We start from the raw sequence: 22,245 nt of genomic DNA, 5'->3' as shown, positions 1-22,245 counted from the left end.
ACAGCTGAGTGCAATAGTCTGAGGTGGCCAGCCAGCCCCCCAGAGAAGGACCAGGCACCCGCGGCACCGCACAGCAAAGGTGTGCAAACACATGGAAGGAAAAAGCAGGCTGGAGCTGATGCCACTCCCTAACATAAGGCCCACAAAATGGTTTTATTTTTCCTTCAGAAAATCCACCAGGAAGCACAAAGATAGTCTCAGAAAAAAATATTTTTACCCTTCCACAAGCACACAAGCAAAAAGGCAATAAGAAGTGCTGTGCACTGCCTTTCTAGAGAGTAGACCAAACTCAAAGCTGCCCTCAGTCCCATTTCCCCAGTATTCTGCCCCCAGTTTGCTCACACCCTCCACTAAAACCAGTAGCACAATTCTTTATTCCTCTTTTTTGTTTGCCAGACTCCCAGTCAGTTTGCACAGCCCAAGTAAAAAACCTAAACCCATGCTTTGCCATAGGATGAAAACCGAAAAAGGAAGAACAAGTGGGAAAAAAGCCCCAAACAATTAAAGAAACACAAAACCTCACATACAGAACCCCAGCAGAGTCCGTGCGATCGGTTCTATTTGTAGTCACCAGCACCAGCTGCACACACCTCTGAGGAGCACTGCTGGGGGGATGTTCTCACCTTCCTTTAATTCCATCCATAGATCTGGGAAGACCAGAGTATTACAAACCACGGCGTGCTTGGCGGGCAAAGATGTTCAAGTGTACAACATGGGATGAGTCGCCTTCACATGGAGGTCTTTTTGAAGGAAATAACTGGGCACAAGTGTTTATCTGAGTTTCAGGATCAGCAGCATGGTATTTACCTACCTGCGTGCAACGCCCATTTGCCTGGCTAATCCATCAGGTCTTCTTTCAACAGTGGAAGATGTTAAAGGAAAAGCACTGAAAATTTTTGCATTTCAGCCAGTTTTTGCACTCCCTCAGCTGGCAACCGGTGTGCCACTAAAGATGGCTCAAAATTATTAACAAATACATAAAGGACACTAACAGAGCAAGCAGTGGCATGCAGCCTTAGAGGTGTCGGTCATCATTAAACCTTCAAATGAAAGTGGCCGTGAAGTGCCAAATTACCCTGTTTTACTTACTGAGGGAACGTAAACCTAAACCAGAACCGGTTCTTCAGCAATTTAATTCTACGTATCATGTACAGCAGCCTGTAACGCACACCCAGAGATGGGCTGCTCAGCTTTTACTTTCTTTATTTTTTACCTTTCTTTGGCTTTTAACTTTCTGCCGGTCCCTAGTGGGTACCCAGCTGCCCGGTTCTCACCGACACGCCAGAGGAAGGCCGTGGCGGGGGGTCTCTGGCTCTCCCGCATGCCGATGGATCACACGGATGGGAGGTGTTTGGCTGGCATCTGCCCCACTGCCACAGCCCCGGGATCCAGCTGAGGACACCGGAGGTTTCTGTGCTCATACAACAAGGCCTGGCATTTGTTTCGGGTCACAGCATCATTTCTACCATCTCACCAGGCAGGTCCTTCTGAAACAACCAGCATTTACTTGGAATTTGCATTAACATTGAACAGAAAAGCTGCTCTGGAAGATACCTGTTTCCAAGTGTTTGGGTTCTCCCGGTCGCTAAACATCTCCAGGCTGGTTTACAGGAGTGAAGGTTGCACCTGGGCGTGATTCAAAGCTGTGTGTCTGTGTTTAGTGTTGACTTAAGCAACCAAAGGGCTGCGGTGAGCAAATTGCCCATCCCGGATCCAAACACTCTTATCTGCTGGCAGCGCTGCTCCTTCTGCCTTTAAAGCAAACCCCTGCTCTGGAATCAGGAATGAAGTTAAGCCAATGAGGGAGAGAACCATTTCACACCACTTTCTTGTGCTGTTTGTGGAATTCCCAAAATTAAACCTCGTGCCAACGAGTACCCCACTGAGCTGGCCCTGGCAAACTCCTGCTCCAGCCAGTCGGCACTTGTCTGGGTTTGAACTAAATCCACTGCGAAGTCCCCAGAAATGATGTGACAGTCAGGGAAGTGGTGGAGTCACCATCCCTGGAGGTATTTAAAAGACGTGTAGGTGTGGCACTGAGCACCACAGTTTAGGGGTGGACTTGGCAGTGCTGGGTTAACGTTTGAACCCGATGATCTTAAAGGGCTTTTCCAACCTAAATGGTTCTGTGGTCCTATTAAGCTGTGGGGCACAGCAGCATGAAATGGTGCAGGGACACAGCCTTTTCTGGAGCCCTTCTGGAGCCTGCGGAGGGGCCTGTAGTGCCTCTGCTCTGGGAGGCAGTTGACCCACAAGATGGGTGAAGTTAAGAGATAAGTGGGTGACGATATGCCAGCAGCAGCACAGGATCGCCTGTTGTGGCTCCAGCTGTGAGGCGCTTCCTCTTTCCATTGTCACTTTAGTGTTATACCAAAGGAACAAAAAGAAAGCAGTTTATGGCCTTTTTCTTTTCCTTTTTTTTTTTTTTTAAATAACTAGTTTAATTTTTATTGTTTTAAAGGTAGGAAGAAGTGACTTTTTATCTCAGAGTAGTGGGGAAAAAATTGTATAATATTCCTGCACCTAACCATACTAAATGGAAAGGAAAAATCCCCTGCAGTTTTCAGAAAACCAGGCAAAACTAGGAGTCTGGCCAGCCACTCTCTTCATTGCTTTTCACAGATCTGTGCTGCAAGGGTATTCACCCCACTTTAAAAGCGGGTGAATAGAGGTAGGAAAGTGCGAGGCTGCACAGAGACAGCAGAGGAGAAGATGCTTCAGGCCTGCAGGTTCTGGCTCAAAGCGGCTGGCCCCCCAGCACAGTGTGCTCGTTTGGTATGAAACCACTCAGCTGCTTCAAATCTACTGAAATATCTTGACAGGGTAGCTCTGCTTTTCTTCTGCTGCTTCTGGTGCCCATCTGGTCCCCGGAGGGTGGGCACGGCCGGCCCCAGCAGGCTTCCTAAGAACAAACTGGGGAGGGGGCACATTCCTTCCCCATGATGGCTGAGCAAGATGTCTGTGGCATACTTAGGTGTCCAAATATTGTGTTTCTTGGAAACAGTTGGCAGTTGCACAGCCCCTCCAGCTGGGGTTCCCACCACCCACCTGCATCTCCTTGGGTGCATCTTGCCCAGCCATCACATGCCACGGCGCACAGCTGCTTGCAGCCAGCTGCAGAATTATTCCTCACAAATCCTCAGCAGCTCCTACGGCATTCGGTGAAACTACAGCCTTTTGGGGAAGAGGTAGCAAACATTTGTGGCTGAACTTCAGCAATTAAAACTTGCTTCACCAAAATCGGAGCACAATGAGGCTTTCCTGCCAGCAGCAATTAGAAACGAGCATTATCTGATTGCTTTCTGCAGCAGTAGCGCTTCGTTATTTTCCTCCTGTGAGGGGCAGGGAAACATCATCGGGGGGGGGGGGGGGGGGGGGGGGAGGTGTGTGTGTACGATACCTGTCAGATTTACTCTTGGCAAGTGGGGATATTTCTTATAAACTCTTCAGAAGTGCTTGATTCAAGGCTTCTGAAAGGTTCTCTCATCTTTATCCTGAATGACTTCTCCATCTCTAGTCCGTGAGACAGCAGCTTTTGTCAGGCTGGTGGTTCAGGCTGAACTCACAGAGCAAAGCTCTCCTGAAGCTTCATTTAGTGATGAAAAGGGATGCTGAGGTTCCCCGGGAGAGATCTGAGCAAAAACCCTCTGGAAACAGAGTAGGTTCCAGTGGGGAAAAAAAACCCCAAACAGTCAGGTTATTGTATTTAGGTTATTTACATTAGTGCTAGTACTTGTTTGAAGGTTAGTATTTCAGTAAACTTGCTATCAGTGAGCAGCTAAGTCCTCCTGCTTTGCTTAGATAGGGAAAAGCATGCTGTCCTTGAAACGCCAGCCTGACTTTTCACGGTTGCACCCCAAGTCCCACTGTGTGGCCACAGCACTGAAGACATGATGCTGCTTGTTACCCAGCTCCTTTGCCTCGCTGGAAACGGAGCCTAACCTTTCTACACAGCAGACAGCAGCCCTGGACAGTGGTGTACCCTGCTATCTGATTTTTGGGAGGCTCCTCATGACTCCACATGCAGTCTTTGAGGCTTCAATGTTTTGAAAAGCAGACTTTAGAAGGATGTCGTAAAACGAACACCTTTAACTTCTGATTGCAAAAAGCAGAGATCGCTTCAGGAGATTACCGCCCCCGCACAAATAGTTCTGTTTAGGGGTGTACCACTCTTAACGACTTGACTGGCTGAGATAGCACTCACACAGCGATAGTCCGGGCAAGAACTGGTTTTAATTAGGAGCACTAAGGCTTGCTAAGTGACCAAGTGTGGTACTGAGTCACATCACATGAAACGGTACGGAGATTGCTTAGGGCCATGGAGTTAAGTCCTGCCTTTTAAAATCTTTGCTAAGACTGTTCCCCTGGGAGGAGGAAGCCAGCGCGGCGCTTGGCCGCACAGCACGTTGTTCAAGCGGGTACCACAACCGTGTCTGGTCAGAGGCTAAAGAGGAGCATTTCACGGACTCCTAAGAACAGACATACTGAAATACTACTTCAGTGGAGACACATGGCTGGGGAGGGCATTCCTTCCATTCTCACGCAGTCCCTGAAATTATTTAACACTTGCCAGCCCATTAAACACCATGCTTTTTCTTGGGATTTTGTAGTTCTATGTAAGTGGAAGCAGTGCCTCCAGACAGGGGTGTTAGGATGCTCTCCCCCTGACTTTGCATGGAGCCCTGAGCGAGCCAAGGCTGTGCCGAGATGGATGCAGAATGGCAGCAGTAGGACCCACCTGGCCCCTGCACGCTGCCTGCCCCTCTGCCCACGCTGGGCAGCTTGCTCCAGGAGCCCGCGTCCCTTCCTCCATCATTGCTGTGCAGGGAGGAGGAAGCCTTTTGAAAGATGCAACAGAGCCAGCGAGCCTCGGTTCCTTGTTTGGGGGCAGATGAGTTGTCTTCTGGGAACTGTAGTTCCTGGGAAACATGAATTTGCAGCTTTCCTCAAAAGGCAAGCCAGGAAAGCCTGTGACTATTTCCATTGCTCCAGTGCAAGGGAAAATGTGTTGAAATTAAGAGAGGGAAATTTTTATAGGCAACTCTGCTTGGAAATCAGTGGACTGCAGTAGGAAAACTCGGACACACTTAGGAGGATTAGACACCAAGGAAGAAACTCTTCCTGCCTTGACGGAGAATGGGAACCGGCTGGTATTTTCTGGACTCTGCAGTGGCAGGGGAAGTCGCCCTGGGGTTCACTAGGAGCTATAAAGGCTGCCTGAGGACAGAGCGTTGGCTGGCCAGAGCGGCAGGCACAGCTAAGCCCTCATGGCTTAAGGGGGATGAAACTGTTCTGGCAGAGCTGAAGAAAGTAGCTTCACAAAAAGGAGCTGGAGAATCTGTACCTCAACCCCCACCTGCCTGGCAGAGGAGAAGAGCCCCCCTGCCTGCTGCTTTTGCCTAGGGAAGAGGCTTCGGGGCACCACGTGCCGCAGAGCTATAAACCAGAAACTGCAGATACTGCTAAAAGAAGAACCTGTTGGTATGAACTAAGAATTACTGACAAAAAGTGTACAGCAGTTGTTTGTGGTTTACATAAGTTACCGCAGTGTTTGTATGCTGAAAGAGGCGGAGGAAGTGTTTCTAAGGATGGCTGAGGAGAACTGAACATGGCACCGGAGCCAGGCTGATAAATCAAAGAGCAGGCACTACGTTTGCCCAAAGCTTCAAATACTATTTTGGGGAAAGTGGTTTCTATTCTTATTCTGGAAAAGACTACTATATGCCCTTGTTTGTAAGGAGAAATGATGTCCTCTGCTTATGCAAAATTCAGTACAATATGTCCTGTGGAAAGTCTGAAAGCATTACCTAGACCTTCTGAAGCACACAGGGGATAACCACCTTTCATTACCAGGCTCAAACTCACCTGCACAGCCACCAGCCCTGCAAACCCAGAGCCTTTGGTCCATGCCTGGCCTTGGCCCTGTGCTGCAGAGGTCCCAGCAGCCCAGGCTCTTGCTGGAAGGCTGGAGTTATGAGCAAGCAGCTCAGCTGTAGAGGTCTTGGTCTCATCACTGATGCTGGCTGCTGCAGCGCATCCTCGGCAGTCTCCCTGTGCTCCGAGCTGCTTGAGAAACGGCTGCCACTTACCCTGCTCTCCTGGTTTGGGGTAGGGCATCAATGGGAGCACTGCACTTACAAACTGAACACTAAATAACTGGAAATAATCATCAGTGAAGACATTTACGAGCTGAGTGGGGCCCTAGGACAATAAAGGATGGCTGATGGTAGCTCATTCGTTACCATCTGCACAAACTGGTGGTAAAGCTGACACCGGCAGTCAGAATCACAGCCTTTCAAAGACCTCTTAGACATCATTTTCCACTTTTACAAATTCAATTAACTCCCTTCCCCTCAAGCAGCACGATACAAAAATATTTTTCCAGGTAATGTAGCCATATTCTAGTTAAAGCAGCAGAGAGAACGTTAAAGCAAAAACCAGGCCTAAATTAAAACTGTTATTCTCATTTTCTACCTGGACATTTTGGCAATTGCTTCTTCTCTGACAGGAACAGCTGTTTTGTTCAGTGCCGTGATTCATGGGCTTCTAAACCAGAATGCTGATGGATGAATTCTCAAAAGATGGAGTTGAAACTTTCCATCCCCATGTGGAATCCCATCTGAATCCCCATGTCTTTCTCTGATTCTACCAGGTGTAAGTTTATTCTACCATAAGTTTAGACGGCAACAGTCTATTTTCTTTTTCAAGAATAAGCTGTTGTGCTCTCTGGTCCTCCTTCCCCACAGCAGGCAGGTTCACAGGGCTTTAGCATTTTGGAACGGGGAACATTTTGCATTGTAGAAGAGCACTGAACTAAACTGTAAGGGAAGGCTCAGAAGAGAGAAGAGCGATGTGATCACAACACAAAGCCCAGAAGCAGCTCCTGACTGAACCATCCCTTTTCTTGCTCCAGAAATCAGAGCTGGCCACAAAGGGTCTGGGCTGAAGCAGCAGCCGCCAGGGACAAGGCGAGGTAGGGGCAGCAGCCCCGAGCACCCTGGTGAAGCTGTTGCTGAAATTATGGCTTTGGAACACATTGGTTGTAGCCAGCGCTGGGGTGTTCCCAGATAAGAAGCCACAGGGAGGCCCAGAGAGCAGCGCGCTGTGCAGCCTGTTCAAGGTCTGGGTCTGAGCCTGGAAAGCCATCAGCTGGTGTTGGGACATGTTGATTTCTGCACAAAGGTAATCTCTGTACCGTTAATGCAGCCCAGCATCTGGTTTCCAGAACAGCTCGGTGGTGAAGCTATTATTTTTGTTAATTGTACTATCCAAATAGAAGCTTATGGACCTGATTTTCTGCAGAAAATTAATCATACCAGCATACAAATGGCAAGACTGGGTAGAGACTCAGCTATTGTACCAGCAGTTCAGCCCGCCTTTCCTGGACAGAAAATGTTTCACATATCCCATGACACCATCCCACCATGTCATTTCCCTGGGCTCCTGAATTTCCCAACACCGTGATGTCTGCGCACAGTTTGTGGTGAACGAGTTGACAGTGACTGACTTATTCAGCATATCTTCTCAGTGGTAGCATTAATACCTTCCCCATTCAGTGATGTAATATTTTGTGTGCAAAGTGCATCTGAGGCTCGGTAAGCCTTACCAGCCTTACTTCTGAGCCTTACTAAATCCTTACCAGGATGTGCAAAAATCAGCATTGGTAGAGAGGGCACTTCTTGCACTGGGCTGCTGGTGGAAAGAGGCAGATGAAGAACAACGCTCAAACCTGTAAGCTCAGACCAGCTCCCCTCCAAAACAGCCCTTCTCTGCCATGTCCAGAAAGTGCTGAGCCAAAGTCATCCAGATGCTGGAGGTGCTCAACAGAGGTGCTCCTCAGCCGAGCTGTAGCTCTGTGCAGCTCCGCTGCAAGGGCTCTAAGGTGCAAGAAGAGAGATGGCTGTTGAGGCTGACATCCTGAGCGCATAGCTTACCTCTTCACCCTGCACGCCGGACTGAAGCTTATCTTCCACCACAACACCTCGTCTGGCTTTGAGGATGCCAAGTGATAAAGGTTCCACCATCCTTGCTCAGAAACCACTGCCTAATTACCCTTTCACCTAGGATAATTAAGCTTTCAAAGCTGAATATTTCTATTTCAGTCTCTTCTAGGAGATCTTGTTGCAACTTCTCCAGCAATATAGCAATGCACTTCTGCCATCAGATAGCTTTTTTTGTATGTAGGGGTCTGGAACCCCTGCTCACACCTGCTGTCCCCTCACCGGGCTGCATCTGTGACCGAATCATTCCTCTGGTGCATGCACAGTTCACTGCACCTAAGTCAAGGGGGGATGTTTAAACTGAAAGTGTGGAAGTCCCCTGTTGGACCAAGCAGTAGGACACTCACGCTCACCCCAGGGGTGCCACATCACCTCGGTCACGGGGACACCCCAGGTTTGCCCTCCAGCAGGGATGGAGAGCACACGGACACATTTCTTTAGGGATGGAGAGCACACGGACACATTTCTTTGTACATTAGAAGAATCACCAAAAGGCTTCAGCTCTGTCTGTCTTTGATAAAAAGGCAGCCAGAGAATTGCCCTCTCCCACGAGCCCCGGCGCTCAGCCTATGAGATAATATAGGCTGGCCTTTTCTTTGCAGCTGTATTGTTTTAGTGCTTGGAAAATAGCAGCAGGCTGAGCAATGAGTCATCTGTCACTAGATGGGGTTAAAGTAATTTCCGTTTTCTGTTGCCATGGGGAAATCAACGTCCTAAGATTTGTCCTTTCTCCCACTCAAACACGTGGGAGTAGAAAGCCTGAAACCCAGCAGGGCTAAACAGTTTTTTAAAATTTTATATATTCCCCCCACCCCCCCCCTTATAAACAAACTTCCCTCCGTGGCCTTGCAGCTGTCAGTCTGTTCCCGGAATCGTCCGGTTAACAATGTCATTCCCCTTCGATTGCAAAAAATCCAGAAGCAGAGTTTAAGTAAATATTTGACATTCATATAGGAGTTGCTTCACATTATCACTTATAAGAGCCTCTGTTGCCTGTAAAATTTTACGTGTACATTCGAGGGGGTTATAAACTTGTTATTATACAATAAAATTGAAACTTCAAAAAAAAGTAAATGAAAGTAGCAGCTCACCCAGTACTCGGGGTATAGCTTAGAGCAGAAACAGGAAAGAGGAAATTGCAGTAAATACCGTTTAAAAGCCTCGCTAATGTATAGCTTATATGAGTAGCAGCATAGCAACATCTAGTGTTGATCAGGGATATAGCTGAAGGTTATCGCCATACTTCATTAATAACGGCCATTTGATGAACTCTGCAGGCAGGCTTTTCCCAGACCACCACCCCGGCTCCTTCTCCCGTGTCTTTCATAACACGTCACTTTTTCATGCTCCGTGCCACTGCTTTCGTTAGCTTCACAGAAGTGCAGTTATCTGGTAACGCTCTCCATCTGCCTAGATCGTTTCGAACATTACTGTGGTTGTAGTTAAGAGACGACTCAATAGATCTACAGGTTTAAATGTGATTCAGTGCAACGGTGGCCAAAACTCTTAGCATCTGAACTGAAATTAAGAAAGCAATTCCTACCCGGCAGCTGATCACGTTACCAGCTGTATAATCAAACCCAGGACCAATTAAACACTGCTGTCAAATTGGTGGAACATTCAAAATTACTCCTTTCCCTGGAAATGAGCGTGCAAGCGTAAGGTTGCAGCGCTAAGTGGACTGTCAGAGAAGGCTGTGTTCTCACTCCCCTGTACTGCCCTGCAAACGCAGGGATTACTGTATTATGTGCAGTTTAAGACCATCTATAGAAAAATGTATTGATGCATTTTAAATCCATCACCATATCCCATGTAGACACTTCTTTTCCTTTAAAAGACCTCTGATCCTCAAAGTTAAGTCCCTTGCAACTTAGCTCCTCCGTAGGTTATGGATTAACACTACTTTAAATTAGTTAACTAAACTAATCAAGTTTAACTTAACATAACAACACTTTTTAGTTTAGATGTAATTATTTTTAATGGCTTTGTTGAACTCTCACAATTTTCTTCGTATAAGCAAGCCCTTACATCAGGGCTTACAGAGGACTAGAATAAAATAATTTGTCCTCTTAGGTTACAGCCCCTCTTACATGGGGTTTGCTTCATCTTCAGTAAAATAACATCCTTTGGGTTTTCTCAAACAAAACAAGACTCATGAATGGCTGCTTTCCAAATCCGGCTCTGTCTTGCAACACACTGTGAACAGATTTTTTGCCACATCCAAGTTTATTACATGATCTAATTAGCATGACTGTGTAGGTGCATGGAATGCACAGGGGGAGAGGAAAAATACAAGTGTGCAAAACACTGTTATATAATTTCCTACAGGAAAACACTTATTAATGACAGAGACCTGGATCCCTCTCCAGATACTTTTGAGCAGGATTTAAGGAGCAAGCAGCTGGGCAAGGAAAAAGAAAGGATATTCAAGTCTATAGCAGAGTAAAGGGTCAAAAGCAGGAAATACTGAATACCACCAGATTTTTGTGACCTAAAAATACAATTACAACTTTTAAAAGCTATTAATTCCATACTCACGTTTGTGGCTTTTGTCTCCAGATAAAACAATTCAGTGAAATTCAATGCACGACTGAAAGCGAGGACTGCAAGCGTGTCAGCCATACTGCAAGGCTAGCTCTTCAGCAGAAAACGAAATACAGCTTCTAATTAATAGCAAGAAACATGGATTGTTAACCACCCCGGCCACGAGAAAGGCATTAGGGTGTCTACTGGAAATGTGCAGCCAGAACACAGATCAGAGCTCTGCTCTATGTTACTGAGGCATTCACACCGCCCTAACCAAGTTAAACGGGAAGCTAAGTAACATAAAGCTATCAGAACCTTTTTCTTCCTTCTGCATGCTTGAAAATACATTTTAAAATTACGTGTGATCTTTCAGAGCCTTTAAAGGGGTCAGGCACTAAGCGCATCTGGCATGCCGATCTCATTCAGGAACATGAAGTCATCCTCCAAGCTGCATTCCTGAGTCAAGAACGTGTAATTTTCCATGCGCTTTACTGACTTGCACATTGAACAGAGATTAATACTAATTTTATTGAAGATTGGGCATATTTAAGAAAATTGCCAGCCCTGCTAGTTGTGTTTTAATTAAACTAGAAGTGGAATAGTGTTTGCCAGAGAGGGCTGCTGTTATTCCAATAAACATGCCCCACACAGCCTGCTGCGCTATGCCATAAATCCGTTCAATGCTACATCTCACCCAATGGGCTGAATTGGGTACTATAGGATCTCCAGAGGTGTAAGTTTAATTGTAAATTAAATTTGTCACTCTGGTTTTCCTTGCAGTGCAGAGGGGATGTTGTCATCACAGCAGCCCAAGGAGCCTCCACCATGCAAGCTGGCTTACCCTGAAGCATGGACCATTCCAGTCTCCTGGGGCACGTGGTGGTACCCAGTGCCACCCCGGCTGATGGCAGCATTCCAGCAGCGGGGGCGGGATGGGGGGCCACAGGTCTGCAATGAGTCTGATGGTTATCAGCAGCATGCCTGGGGGATTGCATATGATAAAGTACACAACACAATTGCTTTGGCTCTTGCAAACAAAATATTTGCTGTGGCAGGCAGGGAGAAACAGGGCTGCAGTCTGATGAGCAGTGGGAGGCACCAGCCCTAATCCCTTTCAAATCAAAGACCTTTCCACCACCGTGCCCAGGAGCAGATCCTAGGAATGACCTCCTGTCTCCAAAGCGCCTCTCAAAGCTCCCAGTGCCCTTACCTCTCATGTTGGGGGCAATCAAAGACACCAACAGCATTAGCTGTGTGATTCGCTTGATTTCAAGTTACAAGGTAGAGCCCATTCGCTCTAAATTTCCTTACTACAGACATGTTGCACCAACAGTAACTCTCCCTGGGGAGGAGGTGGTCCGGCCGGGGAGGACGCGCCTGTGTCCTGCAGAGGCTGCCGGCACCAGGGGGCTGGTGTCACAGGGGCTGTGGTGGGCAGGACAGCCTTGGAAACAGCAGCCCCAGTTGCTGTTAGCCCATTGCTAGCGCTCTCTGCACTGGGAAGCAGTCCATCCTCTTGGGAAGGTGGATGAAGAAGTAATTCCGAAATCACAGGATGAGCTTTCCGCAGCTGAAAGTGAAGGGCAACGAGTCTGGAAAAAAAACATATTCCTGGGGGTGAAGGAGCCTTATTTACCATGCTGCAATACCCTCTGTTTCTGTAGGAACATCTGAAGATAAACAGAATAGTGCTTCTTTGTGCCAGGTAAACAGCTCATACATGCCATGGCTACAGTCTCTAAGGAGCTTCTGTTTATTATGAAATGTCTCTGCCTCAGCTTTAGCTACAAACCCTCACTGTGAATACAGCAGGGAGAAGTTTACAATGAAAGTGAAGGGCTTGTACGAAGTTAATAGAAGTGTACTTATTACCTTTGGGGTTATAAGCATTTTTTCTGGCATTTTGCCTTTTTCCCCTGCTTTTTCTTATAAGCTCTGGTTCTTTGGATGGAGCGTTTGCCTTGCCAGTGCCATTTGCAATGGAGCTTTGGTAGGCAGAACAAATGCGTTGTCAAAAAAAAGACATTAGAGATGCTACAGACACTTTAAAGTCAATTGTGTCTGAATTTTCTATTTGCTAGCTCCTGCAAACTATCTTCTGACAGAGAAATGCTTGGAACTGTATGAAACTAAAGCAAGAGGCTCCCTAGAGGCTCTTGATACGATTTAAATTTGCAGTAAATATTGGCATATTGATTATTGTCATGACCTGCCGATTTTTAATTTCCCTTTACAGAGAAAACTCAAATTTTCTCATTCTGAACCTAATTTGGATTGTTAAAAGGATATAAATGTAAATTAACATCCTCAGGGTTACGCTGGTGTAATTGAGATAATTGTTTAGCTTTTTCCTTTGGTTCATTCCCTAAGCTTTTGAATTTCCAAAGGGATGTTGTAAGCGATGCAATGAGACAAGTACAACAAGCTTTACAGAGTGAAAGCTCCGGTAGGCACGCAGCCGTGAAATCCTCATCCTCTGAGAGCGCGATGCGTGTCTCGTGCCTCCTCATGGAACCTCTCTGGTTGCGCAACGTAAAAGCCGATGAGGTTTTTCGGGACCAGGTCCTGTAGCTGTGAGGGTTAAGAGGTGCCGGTGGCCCTGTGGCTGGCGGTGAAGCGCTGAGGAAGCTGAATCAAAACAGGGGTTAGAGGAAGGGTGAGTCGTCTTCTCCCCGTCGCCCCAGTGGCTAGAGAGGAAGACCTCCAGGGGACTCGGAGCCTCCATCCTTCCATGGTTTTCCAGTGGACCAGACAGTATTCTGGTGATATGGATGGTAATGATCTGGCCATGGGGTTTTATACCCACATATTCCCACCCCAGGGCTGGTAAACCATGAACCAGTTTGTTCTTTTCTTTTTTAATCCAAAGGCAGAGAGAATAAGTTTTTTCATGGCATTGTTATTTCTGATGTCCTCATACCAGGGATTTGACTACAGTACTTTATGGCTTTCCTACCCTTCCATCAACCTTGGGATGTTTATTTTTCTTCAAACATAGCTGTTTGCAGCATGCTAACAAGTACTGAAGATCTTTTAACACTGCTATTTGTTTACTGAAGACATCAAAGCCTTTCCCCCCCCCAAGCCTTCTTTCAGTCAGTACAATCTGCAAACAGCCATGCAAAACCAAGGTGTGCTTTGTGTAGAGCAAAATAAAACCACAGAAGATACACATATTTCCTTAGCTGAGATTCTAAATTTAGCTCGGCTTCATCTTTCATTCTTCAGCTTCTCAAACTACTCGTTCCCAACCAAGAGCCGTGCAGTTTCAGCTGACCTTCCTATTGCCTTCAGCCTAGGCGGAAGAATACAACTGCAAACGGGGACAGTGGCAGTGAGATGTAATCTAAAGCAAGTATTTTGTTACATCTATGAGCAGATGAGTTTCCTCGTCTAACTTTGATGGTCGAGATGCTAGACTAATGGAAAGTACCACTCTGAATTTTTTTGCATTAGGTCCTGTCAGCTTTCGGCTCAGACCCAGGATGTGGGTGCTGGGCAATGCACAGTGGAGGAAACAGCAAATGTCGGCAGCAAATTAAATAACCAGAACTACTGAAAATAATGCCCTAAGAAATACTGGGGCATCCTTTTATGGATTTCCTAGATGTGTTGAGGCTATTTTAAGGCTAATTGAACTCCCACTCCTCACAGTGTAAACAGGCTTATTCCTTCTATGGAACACAAAGCAACGTAAACGTCACTGTGATGTCACTGGTATTTCCACTCATGCTTCAAGTATCGCCTTGCCCCAGATGTGCATCCCACCATTCAGAGTGCGCTAAGCATCGACAGTACATCCCAAGAAGCGTCTCCATGGAGGACAACCTCTGTGGAGGAGGACCTGCTGGAGTGGTACCCAGGGATCAGCCCCCCGGAGCTGCCCGACCGGTCGGCTGCGGTATGGGCAATGGGGGAGAAGAGGGCAACCAAGGAGGAGGGCAGGGCAAGGACGTACCCCCAGCATTTTTATTCCACAAGGAAGCAACAACTCACCTCAAGCTGCGTGGGCTTAAGATTACAGAGCGGGCAAAGGCCCGAGGCTTTCCGGGAATCGGGAAGGGTGACGTGCAAGGCCAGCAAGGGTCAGCAAGGCAGATCTGCGTGGACAAAGTGCAGATAACGAGGAACGCTGACTACATTTGGCTGGGGAGGGATGGTGCATTAAGGGCATTTTCAGCAATGTACAACTTACTTTTTAATCACCTGCCCGTGGGTGTAGTTCACCCTGTCACAGCAGGGGAAGACCTGCCGCTTGACCTGGTGCTTGTGCGCATGGAGAGGACCCACACAGGAAGGGCTGGGTGGCCAGAGGATGTGCCGTTCAGCAGCTTTTAACCCTGAAAACACCAAGAGAAGACGTAAGGGGCAAGAAGTACAAACCTTTTCCCTTTCAGCAGCTTTAAACCAGGCAAGCAGTGCTGGTACAACAGCATGCAGCCCGAGAGAGGCTGCAAGTCTACAGGACACAGCAGTTTGGGCCTCTTCCCTTGACTTTGGGTACTGCTGAACTTGCATATGGCATCTGGCTCAGCAAGGCAGGGCTCAGCCTCCCAGAGGTGAGAAAGAAAAGGAGCAACTGTTCCCCAGTCCTGGGGTCACCATGGCCTGGGAGCAGCAATGTGGCCCCTCGGTGACACAGCCAGCCTGCCCCTTCCAGCCCCAGCACGCAGGTGTCTCCTGCAAAGCAATTTCAGGGTCTTGCCTTCAGAAATGAAACAAAATAGCAAAGCCTTAAAAAATAAAGTTTTAAGCACATCCAACTTTGGGATGGAGCGTAAAATTTCTTGCCAGAGAATTTAAAACAAACTGGAAACTGATCATCTACTCATTTAAACGATGTGCCTGGAGCTAAACCAGCAAGGCTGAATAATCTCTGCACTGCTTTCATCCTTCTTCAATTTTTTCTTTGTTCCATCAGCCACATGTGCGTTAAGTGTAAATTGAAGGGCTCTTAGCTGGAAAAGCAGACTGTGAGAAGGGCTTGGCCCTCATCTCATAATTCGGCTTCAGTATTATAATTACTCTTAATAGCACTCTTATTTTGTTGTATTATTTATTCTGGCTAGAACCCCTTAGGATCCCTTGAGGGCTTTTTTTTCTGGTGGATATAGCCAACATCCACTCATGAATCCAGATGTTTCTGCTTTTATCCACGGGAATTTAATGGTATGGATATGCCAAGATTATAACTTCAGGCTCAGCCTCAAGACAAGTATTTTTCAAATTCCCTATATCAAAACTGGAAAGTGCCATGTAAAACCTGGGCCTTACTGCATTGAGCATGCCAGAATGGAAATCAAACCACAGGACAATATTGCTTAAGGTTCTGGATCTGTGCAATACACTCTCTTACATTGCACCAGAAGTGACAGCCCAGATCGTGCTATTTTGTGTTCTCTGACACAGACTCTCATCTTTAGCACATCTTCAGCTCTTCTTTCCATTCACCAGCCCAAAACGAACAGCAAAGATGCACGTGGGTCCAAGATGCTTATGCTGGAGAAAAAAAAAAAAGAAAGATTACTTGCTGCAAGCCAGAGTCACTGCTGGTGTAGTTAAATGAATGAAAATCTGTCTGTGTATGTCACCTCCCCATCATCAACACAGATACTGTCCCCAGTCAAATCTGGTTCTGAAATAAGGGCAGTGATGAAACACACCCTGCCCTGACGGGGACCTGCTGAATAACGCAAGGATCTGCTGTGCCTGTGGCAGCACTTGGGAAGAATAATCAAACCCAAACTTATTCCTTGTCGAGTGACAAAAGCAGCACGAAGCAGACACTAAAATAACCGTTCTGCACCACCTGGGGTTTTCCTTGGGCACTCCCCTTTGTGGCACCCTCGCTTTCCTCCCTGCTCCCCCTTTGTCAGTGTGAGAATCCTGAATAAAGTAGCTGTGCGGTGGTGGTCAGCGCCAGCCTGGTGGCTTGGATGGTGTCCCCTGTTGGGGATGGCCATCTCCTTCCAAGTGCTCCAATGTGCCTCAGGAGCATGAGAACAGCAATCACAGGAGATGCACATAACAGTTTTTGTTGGCCTTTTGGCAACCAACAGTAAATATCATCTGTGGCTGCACTGTGCACAACGAGGATGCAATGTTATGCCTGAGTCGACAAAAGATGTATTTTTTCCTTCAGGATGCTCTCAGCTGGCCTTGAGTGCATGCCAGCAGGTCCCTGGTCCTGCCTCTGCTGTGCATGATGCAGCCCCTTTTAAAGCCACTCTGTGCACTGGACCGGGAAGAAACACTGAGCAGTTATTCCAGCCTGATCAAGGAGAAGAGCCCGTTCTGCTCTGGCTGGAGAGCAGCAGCTAGTTACTGCTTGCTCTAATAGCATTAGTCCTTTACCTGCAGAGTTGTTGGATCAAAGGAAGTGTAAATTATTCCTAAAAGCTCTTTTAAAGCTTCCCCCAGCATGGAAAAGCCTCTCAGCTGGCACAAAGGACAGAGCTGGCTCCATAGCAAACCCCTCCAGGGCAAGGATGCGCCGGGACAAGAGGGAGGCGCAAGAGCTGCGAGCGGGCACCAAGGGCTGAGCACCCAGCACCCAGACAGCCCGCACCCGCTCAAGCAGCCAAGCTGTTCACCCACCTACCCCAGAGCCGAGCTGAACCTCGCCAAAATCCTGCTGCGGGGAGCCACTGAGGGCAGAGGTAGGTGCAAGTGCCATCAGTCTGGGTGACAAGTCCAGGAGTCTATATGGTATCTATATGTGTTGCACGCAGGAGGAAGCAAGGGAGCAGCAGAGTCAATCTGGACGATGCATTCAGCGGGGAAAGCTGTTTTCTTGCTAATATTGTGGATCAAGCGTGCTGTGCAGGGCTTACAGAGGGTGCACATTAAGTATCCCACCAGCACAGTAGTTCTGCCAGTTCCTGTCACATTTTCTTTCATAATGAGGAACTTTGTTAGTATTCAAGTATGCAGTTTAAATTTTAAAGGCCACCCACTGTACTTATAGGCTATATGACAAACTGCATAAATATACCTGTTCCAATTTATTCTTCTAGTATTTTTAGAAAATATGGTTTCAATGACTTTGTCTTCCCTGTAAAAAAAAAAAAATCCATATTTTTCTCTAATAAGTTCATGATATTCAAACTACTAATTTTCCTTACCATCACACCCTTTGTTGGACACAGAATAAAGGAGACTGAATATAAAAAACAGGGTGGGGTTTTTTTTTTTACAAATTGGAAATTAAGAAATTAAAAAATACTGAGTCTTTAGTTTTAGAGTGTTTTCTTTTTTTAAAAAAAGAATCTCTCAGCAGGTCAGAAAAGTGACAAAATGCTTTTGTCTCCAGTTCAGTGGAAGGCTAGTTTCGCTTTTGGCATACTGAACATCAAAGCGCCTCGGTGCAATCTGCTGCTGCCGTTGCAACTCTTCTACTTGGCCCATATCACCACTACTCATATGCTGCAATGCTGGGACCAAGTACCTGCGTAAGACATCCTGCTCCCCTTTCCCTACACTGACTTCCCAAACCTCTGCAGAGACCCATCGCATCACGAATGGTACCACCTCAGCCTGCAAATACAGGACCTGTGCTTGAGTTCAGCCATATTCCATGCATCTTCAGGTTTTGTGATGACCTTTGTGAGACTGCTCCAGTTCGGACATTTAAAAGCGGGCATTGGTTGTGGCAGGGAAGGTGGATTGCCACCTGTAATGCTGTTAACATTACAGGTGGCAATAATAATAAAGGTAATTAGCCAGGAGGGCAGCACAGCTGTGCCAGGACAGGCAGATCCCGAATGCACTCACATCAAGATTAGCAGTGCCCATGAAACCATGTGCAACATTTCATTAAATCACTTCATGAATGAGCAATTTGGCCCTTCATACCCATTACATCGCAGTACCGTTTCAACCAAAGGGACACACTTTTAACATACATAGCCTGGGCATCCAAATTTAAAGCCTAGGTGAAATTTTAGAGAAATTATATGATTTGCTTTTGACATTACAAAAAGCATAACCTGAAGATTTGCCTTTCTGCTCTTCTTTACAACTGTGAAGACTGCGCTGCCATTAATGCACAGAGCTGCTGAAACCTGCACAGACATAGATCTGTTACCCAAACAGCAAAAAAGGTGTGAAAAATAACCAGCATCCAGCACATACCTTCTCTGCTCCAAGTAGAGCCCCAGGCAGCAGCCCCTCGCCAGTGTGGGAGGATGAGCAGTGAGGGCAGGAGGAGGAACAGGCTTTCAGGTGACCCGGAGCGGAGCCAGAGCACAAGCACCATGCTCCGGACCAGCTCCCATGTGAGGCACAGCATCAGTGTCCAGCCTGACACACCTCTGCCCACACACCTTGCAGGACCTGCGGCTGGCTCAGATATCCACCGATTTTGCTGTGCTGAGGAAAATCTCACCTACTGTGCAGCTGATCCCTCTGTTTTTTCAGGTTTTTTTTCTTCCTTTTAACCTTTGTTTGGAGCCAATCTTGAATCCCCAAAAATAACAGTGTTCCCATGACAACAGCCCAGCAGTGGACTCCTCCAGGGCATCTGAAGCATCAAAACACGGCAAGTGCTTCTTCCTCCGATCAGCATCACACCCCAAGGTACCACGGCCCCATCCCCTCCGCTCTCCTTCCTCTCACGCTGAAGTAGACTGCAAACTACTGTGGGCAGTGCTCCGTCTGCTTTGGCATTACTGGCATTTACTGAACGATAAGTCACACACACAAGTGATGCACGAGCAGGTATCAGACCATGGTACCAACTTATGGTGGGGGAAGAAAGGCCAGGAGGGTCTGCAGTCTAAAGGACTGGACAGCTGTTGGGTTTTGTAGCCCCCTAAACTTTATTAGTAAGATTTCTAGTTTTCATGCCCTCCTTGGTATTTTACAGAGGATATGAAATGATCCTTTGTTATTCACAGCTGCTGCTTTGCTTCCAATAGATAGCACTTCTGCTCCCAATACATAGCACTGCTCCTGCTGCCCTTCAGCAAAGCCCTGCAAGCGCTGATCCCCCGGGTCCCAGCCCAGCAAAGCAGGCAACGGGCCCCTCCGAGACCAAAAGCATCCCCAGCTGCCTCCTCTCCTGGAGCAGGGCAGGATCCCAGCCCTTTGCAGCATCAGGCCCTGCTTGCCCAAGCATTTTCTCCTGCGGGCAGCACAGCCTGTACCTTGCCCACAGCCCGGCTCCAGCCAAGTGCCCGATTGATCCACCGCTCTCGAGGCTGTTCCAAACCCCCATCCCTCCCCTGCAGCACTTCTGTCTGCCCTCAGACCAAGATTTACGAGGGCTACCCATGGATGCAGTTGCAAGAAAAGTCCAAGAGCCTTTGCTGCAATGCCACCAGCAGCACAAAACCAGCCACATACTCTTCGCATACCTGATCCTCGCCGAAGGGATGCGAGCAGGACACCCGAACAGAGACGGAGAGCTCTGAAGCAGGACCTGAGGAGGCAGCACGGATGCGTGCCAGCCTGACAATGGGGTTTCATTTAACAGGCACAGATTTAAGTGTGGAAATCAAATATGAAACAGTCGTAGCCAGCATTGTCTGCATTCTTGGAGTGGCACTAAACTAGCAGAAAGAAAAGAGCTGAGACACTGGCCCAGACATGCTCCAGCTGTCCGCGACTACCTCTTCCCTCCTCCACTGAATGTAACTATTCAGCTTGTTTTCATTTCATTATCAGACAATATTTTTGCAACTTGGGAAAAGAATAGAAAAAAAGGGGGGGGGGGGGCGCGTGAAAAAAAGTCCTTAAAATACTTTTGGGTTTATTATTGAGAACTAGACCATTTCTTTCCTTCTTATCAGAGGTAAGGTACAGACTTACTTCAAAAAGTGCACGGTATTATTAGTTAAGCATTTGTTTCTCAAACTCCTTTATTTCAGAGGCAGCAGCATTTGTGTTGCTGTGGTTATTCACTTAAGTCATACTCATTTAGTACTGAGCAACATGCAATTAAATAGCCATATAAAACACCCACAGGGTGAGCAACAGCTGCCTACAGGTAACCTTAAATTTCGTGTACTCACTTGCCAAATTTTCAGCTCTAGCCATATAAATCCTCGTTTGCATGTGGGAGCAGGGCAGGCCCTGTCCTCCATCACCGTGGGCAGGTAAGCAGGAGGCACTCCTTCGCCAGGCACAGCGCAAATCAAGCTTTTAATGAGCTGGTTAAAAGCCCAATGCTGCAGATTGCTATTAATGGGAGTGCTTCTTGACCCACCACAGGGTCAGCCCTGCCCCAGCTTCCCTTCCCTCCTCTGCCTTCCTCTCAAGAGCATAGCTTATCCATTTTTAATGTTAAAAAGAGTTCACATCCAAGATCTGATAGTAATTCTTTTCCCTGTCTTTATGCCAATTTTGCCTGACAGGGAAATGCCAGCATGCACCGCCCATCCCCCCCAGCTGGGGACACTCTGCCCTACAAAAAAGTCATAAACTTGCCAAAAGAAGGGCCAAGATTATATAGTTTTATATATATAAAAAGTTACATATATACAGAAATAAATATATATATATATATATATACACTCTCCCACTGAGCATAGTGGGAATTCTCAGTTTGTGCTGGACTTCTCTGGAAAAATCTTCCCTCCCTTTTGATGTTGATACACTTTGGCACAGCAGCGGATTTTCCATGGTGCTTCAAGGGAAAAAGCAGGATTCAGAGTGTTTCTTACCATTTTATCTTCCTCTTCGGGACAAAGGCATAGACGCCAACCCAGGAGCTCTCTTCATATCAGCTTTTGCACACTCCTGCAGTATTCCTGGCAGGAGGTCAGATTTGCTTCAGTCTTAGTTGTTGCCTCTCCAAACATCGCTTTGTAGCATCCAAAGCAGGTCTGTAATTCTGAATTTGAATATTTCAAGCTCCAACTAAGATTTTTGAAGTGTACGTGCAACGACTGCTCACTCCATGCAGATAGTTGCTTCCTAATGAACGGTGTTGCTCTAAGGATTTGCATGGAGAAGTTTTAACCTTATTTTTACCTTATTCCAGCCAGCTCAGCAAGGGGAGAACCCTTCCTACCTCCTACCCCAACATGGTCATTCCCTGGGCTGGCTGGACCTGACCATGGCACTCACCAGGAGTACTGGAGACATCAAGCACAGGAATCCACTCCCCAAGGCACGGAGCTGACCCTGCCAGGCAACCTGGGGGTCTGAGTAAGTTTTAAAGCAGATTGGAAGATGGGAAATTTTTTTTAATGTTTCTTGAAATCATGTTCTTTTCATTTTATGGCATTCAGATTGGATCACTTCCTTTTTCATCCTGACTTTTTTACCTTTTAATAGTTCCACTTTTTTTTGTTTAATGAAAATTAATTCTCATAATAGAGCTTAATTTCCATTCATTAAGGATAAAAAATTGATTTCAAACAATGAGCTTCTCCAAACCCAGAAACCCTGGGTTTGCTCAACACCAAGCCTGTGCACAACTCCATTTACCTTAATATGAGTGCTTATCTCTAAGCGTGTGCTTAAGTGGGTTGTTGGCAAAAGCTAGAGTGCTTATCCCTTTCCAGATGACCCTATTTAATACTTACCAGTATTAATCTGCTCAATAACTATAAACACCAGAAAAGACACCTATTGCATTAGCTCTACAGACAGCTTTTCCAAATATCTCCATTACCCAGAAGGGTCAGACTGTTCCATGCTCCAGGGCTGACCCCAAAGCCACAGGAATCAGTGGAAGGGTGTTGACCAGTTACACCAGTTGGGGATGGGATCC

At 46.9% G+C, this 22,245-nt stretch overlaps 1 protein-coding gene and 2 long non-coding RNA genes across 3 annotated transcripts; 1 reads left to right on the top strand and 2 right to left on the bottom strand.

Annotated features, from left to right (window-relative positions):
* Positions 1–356: 356 nt before the first annotated feature.
* Positions 357–8,392, bottom strand: LOC114016104 (uncharacterized). Its single transcript, XR_008734397.1, has 2 exons — positions 7,640–8,392; positions 357–3,647 (listed from the first exon to the last, which is right to left on the bottom strand). It is a non-coding gene; the product is annotated as an uncharacterized LOC114016104 (long non-coding RNA).
* Positions 8,393–8,562: 170 nt separating this feature from the next.
* Positions 8,563–20,081, top strand: TMEM212 (transmembrane protein 212). Its single transcript, XM_055723862.1, has 3 exons — positions 8,563–12,541; positions 17,983–18,131; positions 19,899–20,081. The coding sequence occupies exons 1-3, from the start codon at positions 12,352–12,354 to the stop codon at positions 20,079–20,081; spliced, it is 522 nt and encodes a 173-aa protein (XP_055579837.1). The 5' UTR covers positions 8,563–12,351.
* On the bottom strand, positions 12,580–16,213 carry LOC129737040 (uncharacterized). The gene is made up of 4 exons (XR_008734396.1): positions 15,883–16,213; positions 14,722–14,866; positions 14,523–14,626; positions 12,580–13,154 (listed from the first exon to the last, which is right to left on the bottom strand). It is a non-coding gene; the product is annotated as an uncharacterized LOC129737040 (long non-coding RNA).
* Positions 20,082–22,245: the final 2,164 nt, after the last annotated feature.

This window comes from Falco cherrug, chromosome 11 (assembly GCF_023634085.1).
Source record: "Falco cherrug isolate bFalChe1 chromosome 11, bFalChe1.pri, whole genome shotgun sequence".
NCBI lineage: Eukaryota > Metazoa > Chordata > Aves > Falconiformes > Falconidae > Falco > Falco cherrug.
This window is presented reverse-complemented; position numbering and strand designations above follow the sequence as displayed.